Source organism: Tachysurus fulvidraco, chromosome 25 (genome assembly GCF_022655615.1).
Source record: "Tachysurus fulvidraco isolate hzauxx_2018 chromosome 25, HZAU_PFXX_2.0, whole genome shotgun sequence".
Taxonomy (NCBI): domain Eukaryota; kingdom Metazoa; phylum Chordata; class Actinopteri; order Siluriformes; family Bagridae; genus Tachysurus; species Tachysurus fulvidraco.
In genome coordinates this window covers 12,351,330-12,376,177 of record NC_062542.1, presented here as the reverse complement: position 1 = coordinate 12,376,177, position 24,848 = coordinate 12,351,330, and the positions used below count along the sequence as shown (strand labels likewise).

Genomic DNA, 24,848 nt, shown 5'->3' with positions numbered 1-24,848 from the left:
TGACATTTCTGCGCTGTTTCGATATTTACATTACATTTGTAATGCTCTGATGCTTTGAGATTGGTCTTGAGTCACTTTTATGATCTTAAGATTCCTAGTTAGAATTTTTTTTTTTTACGCTAAATCAGTAGATCATTCGTAGAATCTTTATGAATACGGGCCCTGACCTTGATCCATCTGCCCACTACTCCATTTAGCTACACATCCAATTGCCCCAACCTCATTTCACCCATATACCAATCCAAAAAGACTCTGTTTCTCTTTCTAGTCTACAGTAATCCCTCACCACTTCGAAATTAACTTTTCGTTAAGCCCTTACAATGTCTCCTAAGCACCGTGCCCCTGTGAAAGATTCCTCTAGTGAGCCCAAGAGGAAGAGGAAGATGATGACTATCAGTGAAAAGGTCAAAGTTAGGGCCAATTCGCGGATTTTCACCTATCGCGAGGGGATCCGGTCCCCATTAACCGCGATAAACGAGGGATCACTGTAGTTCTATTTCACTCACATCCTCTTGTTCAAACTCAGTAAGAACCATCCATCCATCCAGCCATCCCTACCTCCATCCATCTAAACTATACCGACGTTTCAAATTTTCACTTGCTGCATTAGTAGTATGTGGGAAACAGAGCAAGAAATGTGTCTGACATTCCTTCTGTTCATTCTTCTACCTATATAACCATCTATCTACAAATCCCTTCATTTGTCCAACCATCCACTCATCTGTTTGTCTATCCATACATTCACGTTATGATCCTGCTCGTCGATCCGTCGTTTCCATTCAGCTTCAAATATAATAGAAGCTCAGTTCAACACTACAGACATTCAGTTGCTGGAAAATCAACTACATTAAGGATAATCAGCTTACAGTTTAAAAGGGTAACCTATTGTTTGCAGTTTGAGCCTTTTTTCCTGTTCTAAAATCCGTTGTGTTTACAAAATATAATGCTACGTATTGAATTAAGTCGCATTAACATTCACGTGGTGTAACCAGACCTGACTTCAATTAAATGGACATGGTGATTGATTGAGCTTGAGTTATTGCCCTCTGTTCTGGTCTGGCATTCAGATGCTACAAGAAGAATCAAGAGGTTTAGAAACTCATTTATTCCTCTGGCCATAAAAACACTTTGCTCTCTATCAAAGTGATCGATGTGATGGCATCGGGGCTTGTGATATAGAGGCATCACTTTATAATGCAGTCTGACTTTCTTATTTTAGACACTGTCATGCTGTGCTTGTTTATATATATATATATATATATATATATATATATATATATATATATATATATATATATATATATATATATTGTTGCTCCACAATTTATTTAAAACAGAATCAGCCTTTGAACTAACTTATTTATTTATTTATTTATTTATTTATTTATTTATTTATTTATTTATTTATAATTTTAACAACACAACACAGTGGTAACGGTGTCTCACATCAGCATATACAGCCACGTAGGCCATATCACCTTATAATCTTTGGATGTACATGTTCATACATAGACATACAAAGTGCCAAAATCATATAATAATAGTAAATAATAATAAAAAGTAAAAATAATACAGAAGGTCATATCAAAGTAAATATGAGGGTCATTTTATAGACATTTTATAAAAGGATCTTCCAGAAATTTCCTCAAAGAAGACCAAGTTTGCCAAAAAGCATCTGATCTTTGATGCAGATCATAAGTTAGTTCTTCCGGAGGTAGAAGTTTGGCAGCTTGACTTATCCACATATTGACTGAGGGTATCTGAGGAGTTGACCACAGTAATAATCTACATTTTTTCGCTAGATATATATAAAAGTTCAGGACACTTTATTTGTCACAGTCAAGGAACCGACCAGCTTTACAGTTCAGAAGGTAAACATTTAGACATAATACAAAAGTCTTTCCAATAATCTTCTGAATAATCTTATGGATCTCTTTCCAGTAACCTTTGACTTCATCACAATCCCAAAACACATGCATCACTGTGACAATGTCCGTCCTACATTTGAAACATAATCGAGAATTCTATTTAAATTTTAAGTGATAATGTTGTCAAAAAACAAACAAACAAAAAAAAAACAGACATGCCATTACATACAGTAGAACCGTCTCTTTTTTTTCGTTTGTTAAATTCAATTAAACAAAAAAAACACACAGCTGAATTTTTATAAGCAGTAATAAAAGATTAGACAGTTATTGCGCGATGAAAATTTCATGACACATAGAGTATATATTGTAATATTTTATATCATATTTTATGCTAGACGTGCGCGTTATTCGAATCTGCGGTTTTTATTCTTTTTTTTTTTCTTTTGATTTGCGAGCGTGAGCTGTGCCGTCTGCAGCGAGTGTGACTAATATAAGCATACACACGATTTTACACCCCCAAAGTCCCCAGTTGGCAGGAAATTCAACATCTGCTGTCAAAATGTTTCTGTAGAGCAGAGTAGAGTTTGGGGGAAATGCAGCTGAACTTCTGTTTTTAGATATCACATTTAATATATATATAAATTATCTATGTTTTTTTAGAGAAGTTGGAGATTTTGTCACACTCACGGTAAAGTGCATAGGGGTTTTGTGTCCCTGCGGTAGTTGTGACATGGCATATGAAACAGAAGCATTATTATATTTTTATGCTTTCATGCTGTAGCTGTCAGATTTAACGCAGCAGTGAAGAGACTATTCGGTATATTGCGATAATGTTTCTTAGCTTTAACACTGCAGAATATTATTCAGCGATTCAATTATCGAGATCAGCCTTCATACTCTATTAAATCGCTTTATTAAGAGGATGCTCGTTTTTCACACATCCATTCTTTAAAACTGTTAGTAATCCTGGATGAGTCCGTATTCATTCATGGTTTTGAAATGAACACAATAGCAAGAAATGTTTTAATATTAAAACGGGTTTTCCGCAGATTTGGGTGAAGATTCGTCATGTTACAGTCATCACAGCACACATTCAGCCAAAGTCCTTCTGTGATTTACTTACTTATTGATTTCTGCAAAAACAAGCACAAAAAAAACCCACAAAAAATTAAAAAAATAAAATCAAGCATTTCTGGATGCAGAAATAACAAAAAACTTGTTTAGTTGTTAGAAATTATTAAGAGTTTAGAGTATTGGAGTTTACTGTTTTTTTTTCTTTCTTGCTTGCTTGCTTTTTTTTCTTGTTTTCCTTTTTGCTTTCTTTCTTTTATATTTTCTTTCTTTCTTTCTTTCTTTCTTTCTTTCTTTCATCTTTCTTGCTTTCTTTTCTCTCTCTTTCTTTCCCCTTTTTCATTTTCTGTTTTTCTTTTTTTCTTTCTTTCTTTCTTTCTTTCTTTCTTTCTTTCTTTCTTTCTTTCTTTCTTTCTTTCTTTCTTTCTTTCTTTCTTCTCTCTTTCTTTCCCCCTTTTCATTTTCTTTTTCACTTTTTATTTTGTTTGTTTCTTTCTTTTCTGAAAAAAAAAAGCAAAAAAGTCACAACTTTATTTTAAATTAAAAACCTGCAGCTAAATGAAACTTTTTTGGCTGTAATAATAATAATAATAATAATAATAATAATAATAATAATAATAATAATAATAATAATAATAATAAACTAACTCCTAAATGAAAGTCCTCCCCACTAGCAGGGGAACCATTTTCACAGCTTTCTGTTTATTCACGCTGTTAAAACAATTCACCCAGATCCTCACTGTGAAGTCCTGTCTACAAGATCTGTGCCTTATTTCTAGTCATTGTTGTGTACTGATGTGTATCTTGACCCTTGTCTAGTTTTTCACACTCTCTCTTTGTGAATGTGTTTTGCATCCATGGTGTGTTGACCTTCACCTGGTTATGTGATCACAGACTAAAGTTTCTTTAGAATATTTTCATAGAACAGCCTGGTTTATTCTTCTATACATGTAACACTCAATTTGCCAGAGCTAATGATATTATATTTATTTAACCATGGTTCTTGTACCCCAGTTTTTCATAGTGACCTCAGACTTTCCTAAACACTTTCCTTCAAGCATCTACCTGATGTAACCTGAAACATTCGTGTATCTCCAGCACCGTCCTTTCAGTCCTGGTGCAATCCTTTATTTATTTATTTATTTTCCCCACATACCATGATGTTTACATCTTCCCTTTTGTCGTTGTCTTTTCTTCCTCCTTTTATTCATTTCAGTAATGAGTTTTGTTGTTTGCTTGCATAGATAACTGAGCTGCACAACATCAAGAACATTACCAGAATGCCTCGGGAGACAAAGAAACATGCCGTAGCAATTATCTTCAGTGACGAGACATCGAAGACATTTGCCTGCGATTCAGGTAAACGATATTTCTATTCTAGCAAAAAAAAAATAAAATAAAATGTACATTACCATTATAGTAAACAGAGAGAGAGACAGAGAGAGAGAAAGAGAGCATGTAAAGCATTTAAGCACATTATTATAATTATCTACTAAGCAAGTCAGCGTAAAAGCCTACTGAGCTACAATAAACTTATTTAAAATATAAAAAAAATATAGTTCAATACATTGAAGCGAATAATACGGTAAGCTACTTGATGCTGTAAGACACTAAAGCAGCTGGCACACCAAACATGAATAGAGTAAAAAAAAAAAAAGATTTGCTCCCAGTGCCAATAAAATTTGCATTTACCTCCTTCAATTTAGTTTTACGGCAAATTCAGCTTTTTCTTTCTTTTATCTCTATTTCCTTCCACCAGCCGGCTCTCACGTATCGTACGACACTAACCCACGATTCCTCTGAGACACATAAAGCCAGTCAGACTCATATTTCCAAACTGCTGCTCCTGTTGCTTCACAAGGCAAAGTAACAGAAGGAAAGCACTCTCTACCCTCTTTCACATACATGATGTCTCAGAGATGCCCGCCATGGGTTCAAGGACAAAGTAACAGCATCCAGCCCACCTATAGAGCATGGCTAGTTTTTCTCTTCTGTACTCTGAGGCCAAATAGAAAGTTTATTGATATCATCCATTTATTTTTTGTAGCACACGGAGCTTGGAGTCTCTCAGGGGACTTAGGGTGCAAGTTGGGGGACACCCTGGATGGGGTGCCACCTCATAACAGGACACAGTCACACACATGTATATATATATCAGGTATCAAAACCCACAACCCCCAAAGGTACAAGGCAAACTTGCTAACTACTAAGCCAGTGTCACATTTATTTAAATCATGGATCCTTAAACTTTTCATAACCCTTAAAATTTCTATCATAGACATTTAAGTATGTACATTAATATCTTGTCTATTTCTAGACGCATATATCTGTTTATTCCTGTATTTTCCTTCAAGACACCTCATTAGATCTGTGTGTGAAATTGAGTTGTCAAGGTTTAGATTTAAACACGTTCAGCTCTGATGATTAGTCAGTAAATAAATACAATAACTTTCAAGTTATTCTGATGATTTCAAGTTTCAATGTGCACAAAGAGTTCTTTTAGCATCTGTTTAGATTGAAGTTCTTGTAAACAATCCGACATTAGAGCAGTAATAAAGTTGCATAATGGGAGATATTGCATGCATTCGTTTCTGTAAATTATTAACAATAGGGGAGAGGAAAGATGCACACAGTAATAGGACATTCAGAGTCAGAGACTGATGTCAGTACAGTTAGTGATGATGATGATGATTATGATGATGATGAAGTGCAGTGCATGTCACATACAGTGGGTTGTGCTTGTGAGGGGGTGATTGGTTAGAGTCTAACAGACTCATGGCCTGGGATCCAGGATGATGTGCAGGATCTGATGCTGAAGGAGGACCGTCTGCCTGATGGTAGGTGTCTCAGGTGGCTGATGTCTCCACTAATCCTGCATAAACTTATATATATTATATTATATTATATTATATTATATTATATTATATTATATTATATTATATTATATTATATTATATTATATAAACTTGTGTTTAAATGTATGGTTCATGTTTTCAGCTACTAACCAAATTTCCATCACTTATGTGCTACACAGACCTCTTGAAGTGTTGATCCTGCTTTAAGAACCATTAGGCTTGATGAACTTGAACTCAGAAGTCAATAAGAAGTGTTCTTTTATTAATATTTCACTTTGGCAAGAATTTACACTGCTGCTCAAACAACAAACCAGTGACGATAACTAAGCTTAGCTGTTACATTAAATGTATTTTTACTAAAAAAAAATGTGACACCTTTGAGTTGTGATTGTGCACAAGCAAAACCCATAATACTTTCTTTCCAGCAAAGTCTGAATGATCAACTTTTATTAATTGATTAATAAGCAAATGACCAAAATTATGTTATTCATGCAGTTATTCATCTTAAAGCATATTATTTCGTAATGAATATGAATTATTCATGAAGCTGCAGTTAAAGAAATGGAAAAGGGATGCGGTTTAGAGAGTGAAGAATGAACGTCTGGATCCGCTGACAGATCCTTCGAGTTTTAAAGGTTAGAAAATAAAATTGCTGCATATCGAGATCCGATTCATTCGAGCTTAACTCGAGGATAATTGAAGATAATATAAAAGCACGTAACGAAGAACACAGAAGTCGGGGCTCGGTACACACAGTACACACACCTGCCAGTTTATTACTCATTAGATCTCACTAGAAATAATAAACTGGTGTATATACAAGAGCAAACAAAGTCAAATGAAAGCATCGATTTAAGCGTACCATGTGTAACTCTGAGTCATTTTAATACCTTCTGTAATGAGCGGTCCTTTAGGAAGCCATTTCTCTCTTCTGCTATTAGGTTTTACAAGATGAATGCGTTCGTAGATTCATGTCCTCGGATGTTCATCGTGCAACTCGTTTGATATCAGATAAGAATTTTAATTACCAGGAACCGTGCAGTACAGCTCATCTTTCGGTAATTTGTATGCAGTTCTAAAAACTATTAGTATTTATTAGGTTTATTTGGTCTGATTATGCTTATTGTGTTTACACTTTAAGCTCTATCAGATTGTGACTCTTGGATCTGCACAGTATTACTGCACTGTCCTGTTCATCATCAATACAATATCAATCCATTAGAGTTCCCCTTAGATCTCCGCTTGAAGCCAACAGAGCTGTTTTACTGTTCTACATACTACAAAATTAGCCTTATTTGTTTTAGCACAACCAGACAGTTACAGTTTGTGCACAACAAGAATCGAATCTTACGCAAAGTTTACCAAGCAGCCGGAATCGTAGCATCAGTAAATATCTGATCACATCTGATCAAATATGAGGAATTCTTTTTTCCGGGTATCCGTATATCCGTCCATATACCCGTATATGGGGTATCCGTATATCCGTCCATCCATCTATCCATCCATCCATCCATCCATCCATTTGTCTGTCGTCTGTTTTAATGAGGTCGACACCAGAGCAGAGGCTCACTATGATGGACACTAGCGCAAGATGATTGATTAAGAAAGGATGACGAGACAAAATGTAGAAAACAAGAACGGCACACTGGGAGAAAAAGGAACACACACACACACACACACACACACACACACACACACACACACACACACACACACAATGTTAACCAGAACTAAGGATTGAATCAGGGTCAGAAAAGAACTTTTTTTATTAAAGGGCAATTTGCCCTCTGGAGTTGATTTGCAGGGGCTTTTATTATCCTTATAAATCTTTATCATTTTTTCCTAACTATATAAAACACTGTGTCACGTTTATCTTTATTTGCACCGTGTTCTGTATATGACATAAAATAATTAAATATGAAGCCAATCAGCTACATCATTTTTTGAACTGCTGCTCAATCTGTGTCACAAGGTAGTGGACCGTACCACATATGGCAGAACATGCTAGAACCCTCTTTTACATGCTGAGCTCACAGAAGCCTGTGATTGGCTAGAGGCACTGTGATTGATAGCAGAGAGAGAGAGAGAGAGAGAGAGAGAGATGTTGTCCATCCCACCCAGAGAGCTTGGCTCATTTTGCTCACTTGGCTCCTACACATGGGTTGATGTGGCATCACTAGGGTTGACATGTGCTGAAAAAAATCAAACATTCTGTTTTACATTACATTAACAGCATTTGGCAGACACCCTTATCCAGAGATACTTACAATATTAACTCATTTTATATAACCAAGGGTTAAGGGCCTTGCTAGTGGGCCCAGTGGTGGCAGCTTGATGGCCCCTTGATGGATTCAAACTTGCAGCCTTCTGCTCTGTAGGGCAACATCTTAACCACTTAGGCTTTTACATCCCCCATATTTTCCTAAAGTATATCTTTTAGACAATGCTAGCAGTTTGCTACTGTATTATAACCAGAGAGATTTAAAGAAAAAAAAGTAAGTTTCCCTTTCTAAACTTCTGAACTTATCTCTCATCTGATGAGCTGATTTCAGGTAAATAAAAAACAAAAACAAATACTTTTAGTAAAAGAAATTACATAAAATGACTTGAGTGCATGTGATTGGAAAAAGCCATTACAAAGCATCTGCTACAGAGGTTGAACTGGGTTATATTTAGATATACGACCAGTTAATTTGTTCCACTGGACCCATGTTCCAGACCACAGTCCATCGGTTTATTATGACCTCTGACATAAGAGATGGCAACCGTAACTAAGTACTTAAGTAACATAAGTAGAAAATTGGATGTTACTAGCAACTAGACAGTTCCTCCAGATTTTTGTGATGGCAGAAATGACTGCTAACTGATTTGAAAAAATACTGCATATTTTATATAGTTTTGGGCCAAGACACATCATGTGACATCATCACAACATGCATCACAACCCATATGTATCGTCACTGCTAGTAGTGCATCACAAATTCTGAAAAACAACCAGACCAATCATATAAAACTCCATGGAATACTGAAGGGACTGACTGGACATAGGCATATACAGGTACTAGATATGACTAACAAGAGGTCAAGGATAAATGCTCTGACAAAAATATATAAAAATATATAAAAAACAAAACCAGAAAAGATACAAGGAAACACAAGGTCGGAATAACACCTGAGAGCAAAAGCAGGGCAAAACACAAGCGCAAGTAAGGTGTAAGGCTTGATATAACCTAACGATTTACTGAGAATTCTATATAAAGATAAAGTATTGTGGTTGAAGGTGATCGTAAAGCACAGAGGTCTGTACTCAGGGGAATTTCCGCATGCTTTCTGAGGGCAGATTTTTGGCAATGAATGAGAAAGTCGAAAACAAAACACAAAAGGCGTCGCTGTGATGCAATCCGGTTGTAATGCACCCTTAAAGCACCCTTATCCACCTTCCATTTGTCAGTCAGTATGAGTTTGTATATGAGCTGTTGCTCTGAAAATGTAAATAAAAACATCATAAGTCCAACACGTCTTTCAGGAGTACTGTCACGCAGCCTGCCCAAGCGTGTTGACTAAAACATTACAACTGTGCTCTCTGTCTTGCGTCCGTCTACCTCAGAGCAGCTACATATTTAAATCTGGTCAGAAGATGTTGAGTAAATTTCTATAACAGCAGATCAGACATTTCTGGCTGTAATGCAAATCACAGGTCTACATTAATGCACTAGTACTAACACTTTAATGTTTCTGTAATAACAGTGAATTCATAGGGACTGACGCCATAGTAAACAAATTAAAACCACAAGCCATTCCTGTTACGAGAAGAGGTTTATTTGGTGCTGTTTTCTAACAGTCAGAAGGGTTTTCTCACATAGGAAAGAGAGGCTGGTTAAGGGGATGGCTTTATATTGCTGACGTTCAGAAGGTCCAGGAGGTAACTAGAAATGGATAGAAATTATAATGTGACATTCATTCATAAACGATTTGGATTACGAAAAATATAACACATGCTGTTGTACAATATTAAGGGCTCTGGGTTGTTGATGACCTCCAGAAGATCATGGTTCAAGTCCCAGTGCTACCAAGCTGCCATTTTTGGGCAATTGAGCAAGGCCATTAACCCTCCCTGCCCCAGGGGAGCTGTATCATACAGTAGCTGTGCTCAGACCCCAACCTCCTCAGCTGGGATATGTGAAGAAAAGAAGGATGCTGTAATGAATATATGGCAATAATAATAAAGGCATCTATACTACATTTTGTGGTGGAAACAATAATTTAGCTTTGTTTTTAGATCATGTCACACCAGCATACGACACCATTGGTTATTTTCCTTTAACAGCGAGCCCCTAAATGTTGTGTAGGTTAAACTAAAATCAGTTCAGTTCCAAATAGACTTTAATTTAATTTTCCAGTTTGCTACTCAGACATAAGCAAGTCTCTGCGTAAACAAAATGTCAATAGTAGCGAAGTTATTGAGACAGGAAATTGCTGCAGCGAGGGAGACATTTACATTTAAGTATCAGAATGCACACAGAGTGCAACATGCTTCCGTATGAACAGAGTAAAATGTCTTTGTCACTGAGCTCTGACTGAAGTGTGTGTTTGTGTGTGTGTGTGTGTGTGTGTGTGTGTGTGTGTGTGTGTGTGTGTGTGTGTGTGTGTGTGTGTGTGTGTGTGTGGAGGGTCAGCGAAATGCTGAGGTCGGTTATTAAGTGTGTGTGTGTGTGTGTGTTGCTAAGACGAGTGAAACTCCTGCTGAGAAATCGTTATCACCTTCCAAGTGTTGTGTACTGTCACATCCAATCCGGTTATCACAGATATCACAGATACCCTTCCCCTGTGAAACGGACGGGGGGCGCAAATAACCACAGCAATATGGAAGACATTAAATTCAATTTAATTGTATTTGTATAGCGCTTTTAACAACGGACACCGTCTCAAAGCAGCTTTACTGAACATAAGAAATGTAGTACAAAAAGTTTTATATTATTTAAAGATTAATATTATACAAAAGTTTAAGATTAATATTAGACTGATATTTAAATGTGTTTGTTTTTATCCATAATGAGAAGCCTGAGGTGACTGTGGTGAGGAAAAACTCCCTTAGATGGAAGAGGAAGAAACCTTGAGAGGAACCAGACTCAAAAGTGAACCTCATCCTCATTTGGGTGACACTGGAGGGTGTAATTATAAATTATTATAAACACCAGAGAGTGTTAATATGAATAATGTTCTTTCTACAGTCAGATACAGTCCGACAATTGTGTATTGATTAAGAGGTTGTTGTCCTTAAAGACCACAAGTAGCATATTCTCTTTTGAATGTCTTCATGAAGTGGAATCCAACTGGAGCTGATACATCTCTAGATGCCTCAGGTTGCTCACAGTGTTGACCTCTTCTCACTGAAGGTCCGAAAATTTCATAAAGTGTAACACAACTAGAGCTGGCACAATCTCTGGATGCCTCAGGATGGGATGTATTATGTGTATGCCAGGCTACAGAGATATGTCTTTAATCTACATTTAATACTGAGAGTGTGTGTCTGAGCCCCAAACACTGGCAGGAAGTCGATTCTAAAGTTTAGACAAACAAGTAAATATACACACATCATAAATGAAGCTTGTTATTATACAGAATTAGAAAGGAAATAGGTCTTTATTAAGTACAGTATTGTTCAAAGACTTCATTCCCTCGCAGGTGGCGTTTTGGGCAGCGTTTGTGCTCCTGGGATAAAGTCTGTCCTATTTACAAGGCAGTATTAGGACTGCTGTTTTCTAAGGTCTTCCTCAGGGAAAACGTAAGGAAAGGCATTTTATAATTCTGTCCGTGTGTGTAATGTTTTACAAGTTTACTGTTTAAAAAATAATCAATACTATACGGTTGCATTCAGAAGTTTGTTCACCTTTGACAGAATCAGATTTTATTGATTTGTGAAGTGAAAAGAAGTAAACACAACCTGTGCAGCAAACTAAAAAGAATTACACTTGCTGCAGTGCTTGATGTGCAGCTGCTTTATAATTAATGATGGACTTTATTAACTAAAAATGTTAGGGGAAAAATAGAAATTGTGACATTATCAAAGTTAGCAGACAGAAACTAAAAGTAAAAAAGTTTACTGTTAAAAAATGCTTAAATACTTTCATTGTGTAGAACTAATTATTATTATTATTATTATTATTATTATTATTATTATTATTATTATTATTATTATTCACTAAATTTAAGGCAAGATTTTTTTATTCTTTAGATGCCTAAAAATATAGAAGAATGTGTGTGTAAATAATTTTCATTATTTACAGTTTTCATTAATAACTTTCATTATATTTATTTATAGTTATATACTATATCATTATATACCATAATATGTTTATGTACCATTATATATATACTTATATAGATATATACATACTTATGTTGCATCATCACTGTCAGCCATGTTGAATTGGGAGGAACAACAAACCATCAGGATAATGGTGTGCTGTATGTAACACCGAACTGGTTTGGAGGTGTTATTTGGTACTGGTTTGTTCACGTTATTTTTTTATTATATATAAAATGCATTGTGTACTAACGTGACCACGGGGAATGAAAATTATTATTATACATTTATTGTTTTCTTTCTCACCCCATCTTGGGCTGTTAGGTCACTCTGGTTCTAACACTCCTGCTTTTCCAACACATACACACACACACACACACACACACACACACACCCTGAACTCTAGCACACTCGGAGGTTATTCGTCTTGTCTCTGAGGACTTTTCATCTCTATGCTCCTCCTCATGTTTGTGTGTGTGTGTGTGTGTGTGTGTGTGTGTGTGTGTGTGTGTGTGTGTGTGTGTGTGTGTGTGTGTGTGTGTGTGTGTGTGTGTGTGTGTGTGTGTGTGTTTGGTATATTTTCTGTCCTTCACTTGTCTTACCTGTTGATTAGACTCCATGCTATATTTTTCTGCTCTATACTGGGGAACATTCCAAAACAAAGTGCAGTAAATGTATCTCCTATTTTCATTTAGCATGTAGCAACTGTGACCTTACAGAGTTAAGGACATTCTCTAGGTCAGTCCTTGTTTTTAAAAAGCTAACTTCATGAAATTAATGCTTTGCTGTCTTATGGTAAAGATTTCAATCATATTTTATAGTTAAACTAGCCACTAAGAGGACAGGAGCATACACAGGACCACAACAGAAACAATGGCACATGGTACATGGCACAGTAAACCAAAGAAAATGATGTAAGAGTAGCTCTTGTGGCTCCTTGTGGCGTTGTGCCATATCAGTGACATATCCTGGGGTTGTAATTTTCCCTGAAAACATAATGTGTGTAATGAGACTCAGATGACTTCACATTTGGCTCTGATAACTTTTCGATATTACTAGCACAAGTCTTTGATATCTCCCAATTAATAGTGGACTCATGCTTTCTATGTAGCCATCAAGACTTATTCTTGCAATTTATTTTATTTGCTTGCTGCAGGCTTTTTAATGTGAGAGTTTTCAAGCTTGATTAATGCCCTAATTAGTGGGACATAGTTTATTATTATTATTATTATTATTATTATTATTATTATTATTATTATTATTATTATTATTATTATTTGTACACCATTCAGTGATCAGTGCTAGAATTAATACTTATTGCGTTTGTAAAATAAAGGCCACAGATTCTGTTGCAGTGATCTAATAGTTCATAACATTAAGACAAAACCTCATATAACATATAACCTGTAGACAAAACCTAACAAAATAAAGCAACAAGCAGACAAAACCTCCCAATACATAACCTGTAGACAAAACCTAACAAAATATTCCTATACATAAACAAAACTTAACAAAATAAAGCAAAACACAGACAAAACCTCCCAATACATAACCTGTAACAAAATAAAGCAACACACAGACACAACCTAACAAAATAAAGCAACACGTAGACAAATCCTCCCAATGGAAAAATGGTAGACAAAACATGCCTATAGATAACATGTAAACAATGTTCCTGATACTTAACATGATTTTATTATTGAAAATTTTCGATATATAACATCTAGACAAAACCTCTTGAAACAAAACAGACACAACCTCCCAATGCTTAACAACCCTAGATAAAACCTGTTAGTACATAACAACACAGAGAAAACCTCACAATGCATTACATGTAAACAAAATACTGCAGACAAAACTTCTCAGTACATAAACACATGTAGACAAAACATTTTTTATGTCACAGGAGCTGCAGGAGATCTAAAATATATATATATATATATATATATATATATATATATATATATATATATATATATATATATATATATATATATATATATAATTTTATATATATAATATAAAAATAAACAAATAACCTAACGTGGTAATATTTAGTATGATCGCACACAGAGCTTGGATAGATATCATTTGGTTGCAGTATTTGTGCCACATTATGGCAGATATCGTGCAACGCTAGAATAAAGCAGCAATAGGAAAAATGAAATCCATGTTTGAGACATACAGAGGTAGAGTGGGAATGAAGTAAATATATTCTTGCTGGTATTTACATAAGGAGAATTAATGTCATGTAAAGTGCACACTGCAGCGTTTGTACTATTGTGTGTCAGTGTTTGGAAGGGTAATACAGAGGTGGAAGTGGAAGAGGGTGGCTGTTGTTTATAAATCTGACAGCCTGCGGGTATAAGCTGTCACGGAGTCTGGATGTTCTGGCTGTGATGCTCTGGTACCATTTACCAGACTTCATGAGTGTGAACAGTGAGTGGGCAGGATGGAAGGGATCCCTGATGACAATACTAACCCTTCTGCAGACTCTCCTGTGGTGGATACCCTGCAGTGTGGGGGAGATCTGTCCTTGTGCAATCTGTGAGGTTGTATACACTTAACTCTCTACCAAATATTAGCACAGCTTACAGAATTTATAAGTGATATGGAATATAACCGTTATAACTGTACAGCATCTTCTTTACAGCATCGGTGTCTCAGACTGTTAACAGCAGCAGAAATTAACATCACTGAGACAGAACAGATGTACCACTAATATTTATGCCTGTAAGGATGAATTGCCATTGACGCAGGGATCATAAAATGAAGAATTATGTTTAAGCCGTATACCATAATTATGGTTGCAAAACAAAAAAGGATAACATTTTTATGAGCTCGGTGGCAACAGGTAATTGTAAACATATTTAAATGGGGAATTTGGTTCTGTGTGTTAATATGAAAAGATATAAAGCGAATATGGAGATTTTAAAATATGGCATTCAGCTCAGGGGGAAAAAATGTACATAGAACGAAACTGGTCAGATATAAAGTCATCTGGCACTTTATTATCAACACACCTACATTCAGGCAATTATCCAATCAGCCAATTATACGCCAGGAGCACATTGCATAAAAGCATGCCAAAAGCTTCAGTTATTTCTTTGCATGAACAATCAGAACAGGGAAAAAAATTTTGATCTCAGTGACTCAGCGACCTGGTTGTCAGTGCCAGACGGATGGTTAGAACGTTTCATAAATTGCTGATCTCCTATTTTTACATACAAGACTTTCTATAGTTTATACAGAACGGTACAAGAAGAAAACTACATCCAGGGAACTGCAGAAAAAAAACCCTCATTGATGAAAGATGTGAGAGGAGAATAGCCAGAAGAAGTGAACAGTGCACTCAAAATAATCAGTCTTTACAAATGTAATGAGCAGAAAAGCATCTCTAAACACACATGCCTTAGATCAGGTGAGATATAACAGCATCGGGTTCTGTGAGCCAAGACCAGGAGTATGAGACTTCATGATGTACATACTCACTGAAACTGGACTTCTGAAGATTGTACAAGGCAGAATTGTTTCTGTTAGCTATAATGTTCTTTGAGCAAAATTACTAGCTGATTTCAAAAACTGTTCAGTGGATTCATTTGTAAAATAATTTGAAATGGCATTAATGGGGATTTACACTTCATATAAAGATTACATTAATATGATTGCCAGAACAGTTGGTCATGTTGAAGGTGATCGTGTCAAGACTAGCAATGAGAACCAGCAACAACAAGAGCTACAGAGTTATATCTCAATAAAAATAGCATGAACTGTGTCATGCTGTGCTGAAATAAATACAGCAACCCCCCCAAAATTATGTGGTTTTAATTAACGCGATTAATTGTGCAGTGCTTCCACGTAGCAACAGAAAAGCAACCGAGCTCCATCATGCTGATGAAGTGTTTGTTTATCCAATCTTCCACTCAGTGAACCTTAAAAGTGTGTGTTTGTGTGTGTGTGTGTGTGTGTGTGTGTGTGTGTGTGTGTGTGTGTGTGTGTGTGTGTGTGTGTGTGTGTGTGTGTGTGTGTGTGTGTGTGTGTGTGTGTGTGTGTGTGTGTTTGGGCACACTTAAAGGTCAGTGGTTTGGGAAGGAGACCTTCCAGAACAATGTGAAAACACTGTGATTAGTTTGTTTTGTTTGGGGTTTGACAGAAATTCATTATTTTACCATTTATCCCTGTTTCAACAGTGAGTCACTGAGTGTTGGTGAAGATGTGAAATGTAGCATGAGCGAATAAATCTGATATCAGAAACAGAGTTTAGAAGAGAATTAAACATGTATTTTTGTATGTGTGTATCTTTTTTTAATGTTGATGTTTGCTAATATGGCAGAAGCCAGAGTAATTAAATACAGGATGTTCCCAGCTAAATTCCAGCTTCATTTTTTTTTCTTTTCTTAATAATTTATTAGTATGTAAAAAAAAAAAAAAAAAAGTTCATGTTCTTAATGTTTTGATCTCATTTTCACAGTCTAACTGTTAAAAGACTTCATTAAGCTAAATCATTACCTAGCTATGTTTTGCAGTTGCCTAGCAACAACACTCTCACGACTACTACTTAAAAAGCAGAAAATTGAAAAGTTCTATTTGACTGCACCGATACACAACCATCACCGACAACAAAGCAATGTGATGCTGATGGCGTTGATATTGATGCATTTTTAATCCATGTATTAGATTTATTTTATTTTAGTTTTGTTGGAATAGATTTTTTTCTGCAGTTTAAATAACAAACAAACAAAAAAAAACTAAATTTCTCATAACTAAACATTGGTACATAATTTTTATATACTCCTAGACCTGTGTGTGTGTGTGTGTGTGTGTGTGTGTGTGTGTGTGTGTGTGTGTGTGTGTGTGTGTGTGTGTGTGTGTTGTCCACAGAGTTGGAGGCAGAGGAGTGGTGTAAGTTGCTTTGTTTCGAGTGCTTGGGCAGCCGGATCAATGACATCAGCCTCGGTGAGCCAGATTTATTAGCAGCAGGGGTGCAGAGGGAACAGAACGGTGAGTGTTTAATTAAGCGCTTACTAATTAATTATTTGATGATCAACAAATGTGTGAACACCAACCTTTATGGGTCGCTCGGGTCAAAATGACCCAATTAAAAATGTTAATCAAGGACACGTTCTTGTAAATTCGTAGGTGTACGATTTAGTTTCATTTTAAAATTAAAATAAAGTTATGTTGTAATAATGACATATGATATGAATAATGATATGACTGATATGAAGAAATAATGATATCTACTGATATGAAGAAAAAGAAAAGAGTCCCCGGAACATCTCGGGATCCAATATGGTGCTATTTACATTCTTAGTCAGACTATTCATAGTACATGGACATCACAGACAGCAGTGTTCATGTACACAACTGCCAGATGTTAATACAGTCAATATTTTTGCAGGTGTACTACAGAATATACAGTATGTACTCTGGTCTGTGCTGCTATTGTGTATTATCTTTTGTGTATTGTCTTGTAGTGTTTTGTATTGTTTTGTCTCACACTGTTTGCACCAGACTGCAGAGATGCACTTTATGTGGCTAGGCCTCTGTGTTGTTCTACAGTATGTAGCTCTGTCTTTGTTCTATGTAGCATCGTGGTCCTGGAGAAGCGTTGTCTCATTTCACTGTGTACTGTGTCAGCTATACAGTGACAATAAAAACCTCTTGACTTGTCTTTAAATGTTTATATGTTTAATACTGACAAAGAGACAAAAAAAAAAATCATCACAGCTTTAGACTCTGACTAGCTATTTGGTTAGTTGTATGTTTTTATATATATATATTTAAAATTTCTTTAGTAAAGAAATACTTAAGGATACTTAATATTATATACCTAATTGGATTTTTTTTTTTTTACGATTTATTTCATTTTAATTCCACTTCTGGGGGAAAACATCAATACTGTTCTGAACCATACTAAACACTGTACACTTTGGTTTGCTGAGGATTTCCTGAATCAATCAATCTATCTATCTATCTATCTATCTATCTATCTATCTATCTATCTATCTATCTATCTATCTATCTATCTATCTATCTATCTATCTATCTATCTATCTATCTATCTATTTGTCTGTCTGTCTGTCTGTCTGTCTGTCTGCCCACCCATCCACCCACTCACCAATCCATCCATCCATCTATCTGTCTGTCTGTCTGTCTGTCTACAAGTTATTTCTTCCAAGAATCTGTATGTATTAAAATATTTTAGAGTTAATTATGAAACAATTTCATCTCAATTGTGGGAAAAATACTGAAAGACAGAGAGAGAGAGAGAGAGAGAGAGAGAGAGAAAGAGAGAGAGAGGGAAAACAGGACCCCTTTCAGAGAAGCTGTACAAACTCGTCCATCCGTCTCAATTGCCACATGGTTTTATAACAGAAGCTTGGCTTGTCCCCGCTCACGATATGTGGACAAAGTTAATGATTTCTGGACGAGGGTGTGATCGAAATGATTCAGATGAGTTTGCCTGACTGTGGACCTCATAATGCTTCTGTTAAATGATGATTCCAAGCTCGACCTCTCCCTAAACAGCAGATAGCAATTTGGCTTAACATCAGAGAAGAAAATGATGGCTGGCTTCCTCTACTCGCTCTTGAAACTAAAAATGGCTCGATTTCAAAATAAACTACTGTTAGAGCTGCTCGAAAAGTTCTACTCCTGTGACCCGGACTGCAGCTGCAATCCCTATACATATCATTCATGACAACTGATATTGACATTCCTCTATACATTGTTTAGTTTGTGTATAATCCATTGTTCTCTTTCTCCCTAAGGTTTTGTGTCACAATGTCTACTGTATATGTCTATATATGGTGTTTACTATTTTTAGCATACTTTTGCCATTGTTGTATTTTATTGTGTCCCTTTTTTTTTTTTTTTTTTTTTTTTTTTTTTGGACTTGTACAGCATGTCTTTTGTAAATGAGACCTCTAGGGGTGGGAGAGAGGGTGGGATTTTATGAGGTGGTCAAGGGGTGGGTTGGGTGGTAGTTTTTTAGGTTACACCTGAAATAAGATATATATATATATATATAAGCGCACTCTTTTGTACACTGTTGTAACTTGTTAGTATGGGTTTGAATGAAAAAAATTAATGGACTTAATAACTGGGATGTGGTTGCTTAGTGGTTAAGGCATTCAGATCAGAAAGTTTCCAAAGATATTCAGTACAAAAGTTTTTTATTGATATTCAGTATTTAGTACAACAGTTTCCAGTGATATTCAGTATTTAGTACAACAATTTTTAATGATATTCAGTACAACAGATTCCCATGATATTCAGTAAATCTCCTTTGAACTAAAATAGACACCATTCATGTACCTTGTTACATTATACCTGTTTTACACACTTGAACTGATTTTAGAGCATGTGCTGTTACACCATGGCTACAGGATCAATTGATTTCATATCTGATAAATTGTTCCAGTGAGTTTAATATTTCTGTATTATTATTCCTCTATATGACGTCTAGCAAAGACAAACACGTCACCAATCCCCGACAGGAGGAAATTTTAATTGCAGTTGACAAATGCTACTTGATTACACCACATCGATGACGATTCCCTCTTTTATACCTCTTATGGATGTTTGAGTAATACAATTAGACAGAGTGTGCTTTCCTACACTAGGCATGTCTTGGCTGATTGAGTACTTTTGTGGACACTGTGTACTTTTTCATATTTATCCAAACTATTCCTTTAACCCTCAGTAAGCATAGAGAGGGTGACAGTGGGAGGATGAAGGAAGAAACCTAAAGAGGAGAAACATCTTGCCAACACTGTGAATCATGAGTTATTTTTATATCTGGCATCTTGGGAAAGTAGAATTTATATGGAATATTTATGTATGCTTATAAAGTCCAAGTACCCTTTTCCCATTTATTCTTCTTGTTCTTACTGCTCATCATCATCATCATCATCATCATCATCATCATCATCATCTTCATCATCAAGTACCCTTTCCCCATTTGTTCTTCTTGTTCTTCCTGCTCATCATTATCATCATCATCATCATCATCATCATCACAATTCCTACAGACTACACCATAGTTGGTAGAGGTGTGAAACATGCTGAATAGATGCTACTCCTTCCTTCTACTCAGGCAAATGAGATGAGCCTGATGGACCTAGTGGTTTTGCTATAGTCCCATGTCAATATTTTGTTTCAGAAACTCAGGAACCAATTGACCAAAATTACATTTTTGCTTTCTCACAAACAAGAAAGCCAAAAATCTAATGATCTCTTTCTATTTTTTGAACTAATACACATTATAAAAGACCAGATCTAATTTTTTGACAAACTTAAACCAAAACACGATGGAACTGTGCAACCATCAATAATTATTAAACCCATGTGAAGGATTTTCCCATAGTACCACATTTGGGAAAGATATCACTAATACCTGGCATTCACTCTATTAGTCTAATTTCTTCATATTTTTATTCATGACCGGTTGCATGGATTCACTGGAAAAGATTCTGAGGCTTCAGAGATTTATGTGTGATTATATACAGTATAGGTCCTTTCTTAGGTTCCATAAACTGTTTTGTGGGAACCGAATGACTGATGGAGCTGAAATTTGGTGTGATGCATTGTTGAGCTGAACTGTAAGAGGATGTGTGGCTGTATTTATAATTAAAAAGCAGTAAAATCTGTCAACATCTTACTGTGTGTGTGTGTGTTAGAGACAGAGAGAGAGAGTATGTGTGTATATATGAGCTTGTGTGTGTGTGTGTGTGCGTGCGTGCACATAATTTAGTGTGACATCAAATAAAATATCAGTACAAAGTGTACCCACCCCAACAAAGCATTCATCTCCAGACGGTCGGATCTTTTTCTGTCCTTTCATATGATTTTCTTAAAGACAGAAAAATATCGATTATCTTTCAGAAGAAATCTCAGTGCTGTGAATCACATTCTGCATTCTACAGGTTTTTTTCTATCATTTCATTTTTTTCATATCAGATTTAATTTGAACAAAAACAGCTACGTCATGTTGCCTTTCTCTGGGAAAAAAAGGAAAGACATTTGCCCTGATTAGTGATGATTCACTTGGGTTAAGCACCAGAGAGTCTATTTAGAACTAATTGATACGGCTTTGTGAAGTCCAGTGTTCACATCCCATGGCAACAGTTGGGTGACCTTCATGCTTCTGACTCACATACAAGTTAGATTAGGAAAATAATAATAATAATAATAATAATAATAATAGTATGAATATAGGAATAATAGAGCAAGAAAATACCAATAATAAAGGTTTGATTGGGTTTTCAGTGTAACACTTTGGTTTTGTTTCTCTTTTCTTTACCTTAATAATATCTGAGCTTCTTACCTTCACAGAACCTTCATGGTCGGTCATTTACTCACTGATGTTTTGTTTTTTTTTGTTTTTTTAAACATTTTAATAGACAGTTTCTTTTTTTTTTTTAAAGATATCCAAAAAATGATATTATTTATAATTATTTGTCTCCAGAGAGGTTTAACGTGTATCTGATGCCCACGCCTAATCTGGACATTTATGGCGAGTGTACGATGCAGATCACGCAGGAGACTATTTACCTATGGGACATTCATAATGCCCGAATTAAACTGGTCATGTGGCCTCTGAGTTCACTGCGACGCTACGGACGAGACTCTACATGCTTCACCTTCGAGTCCGGAAGGTAAAAACATTTGCTTCAACAATCTTAAGCATTCTTCAGTATTCACTGTATCAGTATTCACTGTAGGAATATTCAACAGTAATGAAACATTTTGGTGCCCTGTTTAGAAATCGTAGTAAGTGTTCATATTCATTTGGGTTGTAACATATTTGGAGCTATGTATGAGGAGTTTTAACAGTTCCTGCTCACAACAAAGCTAAAAAATCTGTTGATCAATATGTAATATATAAAAATGAAGCTAGAACTGGGGACATACTGTACTGTAATGTGCTGAATTTCGTCCTCGTAATTGATATATGAGGGTTGTTTGTTGGATAATTGGACATTTAAACTCTAAAGGGAAGACCTGGGACAGAACAGTGGGAATTCAGACTTCAATTCAGAATATCATTATCAATTATTAAGGACAGTTTTGGCTTTGTGGGATCTTTTGGCTGGTCCCCATGAGGAAAGCTGTCTTTTTTCTTGGCAGCTTTTATGAAAAAAAGAGCAGAATTTCCTTGGTGCTGGGATTTGATTGAGGTGTAGGCATAAATAAGCTGCATTAATTATTATTTCAGTGGAAAGACTATGCTGTCTTAGTGTAATGTGTGTGTTTGTGCGTGTGTTACAGGATGTGCGACACAGGAGAAGGATTGTTCACGTTCCAAACGAGAGAAGGAGAAGTTATCTACCAGCGAGTTCATTCCGCCACACTGTCGATCGCAGAACAGCATGAACGCATGATGCTGGAATTCGAGAAGAAGTCACAGGTTATTGTATTTATTCTGTCTAATAATTGAATCACTTATCCGAACTTCTCGGGTCACGGGGAGCCTGTGCCTGTCTCAGGCGTCATCGGGCATCGAGGCAGGATATACACTGGATGGAGTGCCAAACTAACGCAGGACACACACACACACTCTCATTCACTCACACACTCACACACTACGGACAATTATCCAGAGATGCCAATCAACCTACCATGCATGTCTTTGGACCGGGGGAGGAAACCGGAGTACCCGGAGGAAACCCCCGAGGCACGGAGAGAACATGCAACCCAAATAATTAACTTCTTTATATTTGTCGATTTATCAGTGGCTCCATGGAACATACAGTATATTTAACTCTGTGTATGTTTCCAATGGAAATTTCCACTCGTTGTTCACTTTCAGCAGCAGCACATGTACACCTTCAAGTTATCCAGCCTATACAAAATGTGCAGCACATTTCATAACATCATGCAGATTCAGGTTAAGAGCTTCAGTTCACATCAAGCATCAGAACAAGTGTGATCTCTGTGGCTTTACCCCAGTCACGTGGCATAGATGTTGGTGTCAGATAGTTAGAGGCTGCTTTGAGTATTTCAGAAACTGCTAATATCCTGAGATTTTTAAACACAACCTCTTCTTCTTCTTCTTCTTCTTCTTCTTCTTCTTCTTCTTCTTCTTCGTCGTCTTCTTCTTCTTTCCCATTAGGGGTCGCTACAGCGACTCAACTGTTTCCACCTAACTCTATCCTCGGCATTCAATTACCTTCATGTCCTCATTTAACACATCCATACATCTCCCTTATGACCTTTCTCTTGACCTCTTACCCGGCAGCTCCATCTCCAACATCCTTCTACCAATATAACACTCTCCTTCCTGTGTACATGTCCAAACCTTCTCAATCTAGCCTCTCTGACCTTGTCCTCAAAACAGACAACATGAGCTGTCCCTCTGACATGCTCATTCCTTGTGTGTATGTGCATGTATATGTGTGTGCATGTGTGTATATGTATATATGTGTGTGTGTGTGTGTGTGTGTGTATGTGCATGTGTGTGTGTGTTAGTGTGTGTGTACAGTATGTGTGTGTACGTGTGTGTGTGTGTGTGAGTGTGTGCATGTGTATGTGTGTGTGTTTATGAATGTGGATTTGTGTGTATGTGTGTGTATGTATATGTTTGTGTGTATGTGTGTGTATGTATATGTGTTTATGAATGTGTGTGTATGTGTGTGTATGTATATGTGTTTATGAATGTGTGTGTATGTGTGTATTTATGAATGTGTGTGTATGAGTGTGTGCATGTGTGTATGTGTGTGCATGTGTGTGTTTATGAATGTGTGTGTATGAGTGTGTGCATGTGCAGGTGTGTGTATGTATGTGTTTATGAATGTGTGTATGAGTATGTGTATGTGTGTGTGTTTATGAATGTGGATTTGTGTGTATGTGTGTGTATGTATATGTTTGTGTGTATGTGTGTGTATGTATATGTGTTTATGAATGTGTGTATGTGTGTATTTATGAATGTGTGTGTATGAGTGTGTGCATGTGTGTATGTGTGTGCATGTGTGTGTTTATGAATGTGTGTGTATGAGTGTGTGCATGTGCAGGTGTGTGTATGTATGTGTTTATGAATGTGTGTATGAGTATGTGTATGTGTGTGTGTTTATGAATGTGTGTGTATGTGTGTGTTTATGAATGTGTGTGTATGAGCGTGTGCATGTGCATGTGTATGTGTGTACTATGATTGACAGATGAAGTCATGGTAATTAGTGTGTGTGTGTGTGTATGAGTGTGTGCAAGTGTGTGTGTGTGTGTATGTGTGTGTGTTTATGAATGTGTGTGTGCTATGATTGACAGATGAAGTCATGGTAATTAGTGTGTGTGTGTGTAATGAAGTGAGGTAGAACACTAAACTCTGTCATGCTGTGAATGTGACCCTTCCTGCAGTATTGTGTTCATACACACAGCTTTCCTACTGTACGTGGTGTTCAGCAAACTCCCTCTCACCTCCTCTCCCAGCTCAGAAGTGCGCTTCACTCACATCAGGTCTTTTTCTTTTTTTTACTTCACACAAGTGACTTTAGACTTCACTCTGAACAATCAGGATTTTATGTCAAGGATTCATTCCAAGAGTTCTGACTGTCTAAGAGCTGGTGTTTAAGAGCTACACTTGGACCTTGGATTGGAAACGATGCATGTGGCATCATGGGAAAACTCATCACATCTTCCTCACCAATACTGATGTTGTTTATTTTCTTTTAGTATATCTATTATTATTATTATTATTATTATTATTATTATTATTATTATTATTATTATTATTATCATTATTATTAT

The 24,848-nt window shown here is 36.2% G+C and overlaps 1 protein-coding gene across 1 annotated transcript in view; it reads left to right on the top strand.

Moving 5' to 3' along the window:
• dok6 (docking protein 6) overlaps positions 1–24,848 on the top strand; it is a 60,088-nt gene that overhangs the window by 28,938 nt on the left and 6,302 nt on the right. Inside the window, exons 3-6 of the mRNA XM_027174048.2 lie at positions 4,184–4,298; positions 16,983–17,102; positions 21,574–21,763; positions 22,377–22,515. Coding sequence (XP_027029849.1) covers positions 4,184–4,298; positions 16,983–17,102; positions 21,574–21,763; positions 22,377–22,515 — 564 coding nt within the window. The remainder of the gene's footprint in view (positions 1–4,183; positions 4,299–16,982; positions 17,103–21,573; positions 21,764–22,376; positions 22,516–24,848) is intronic.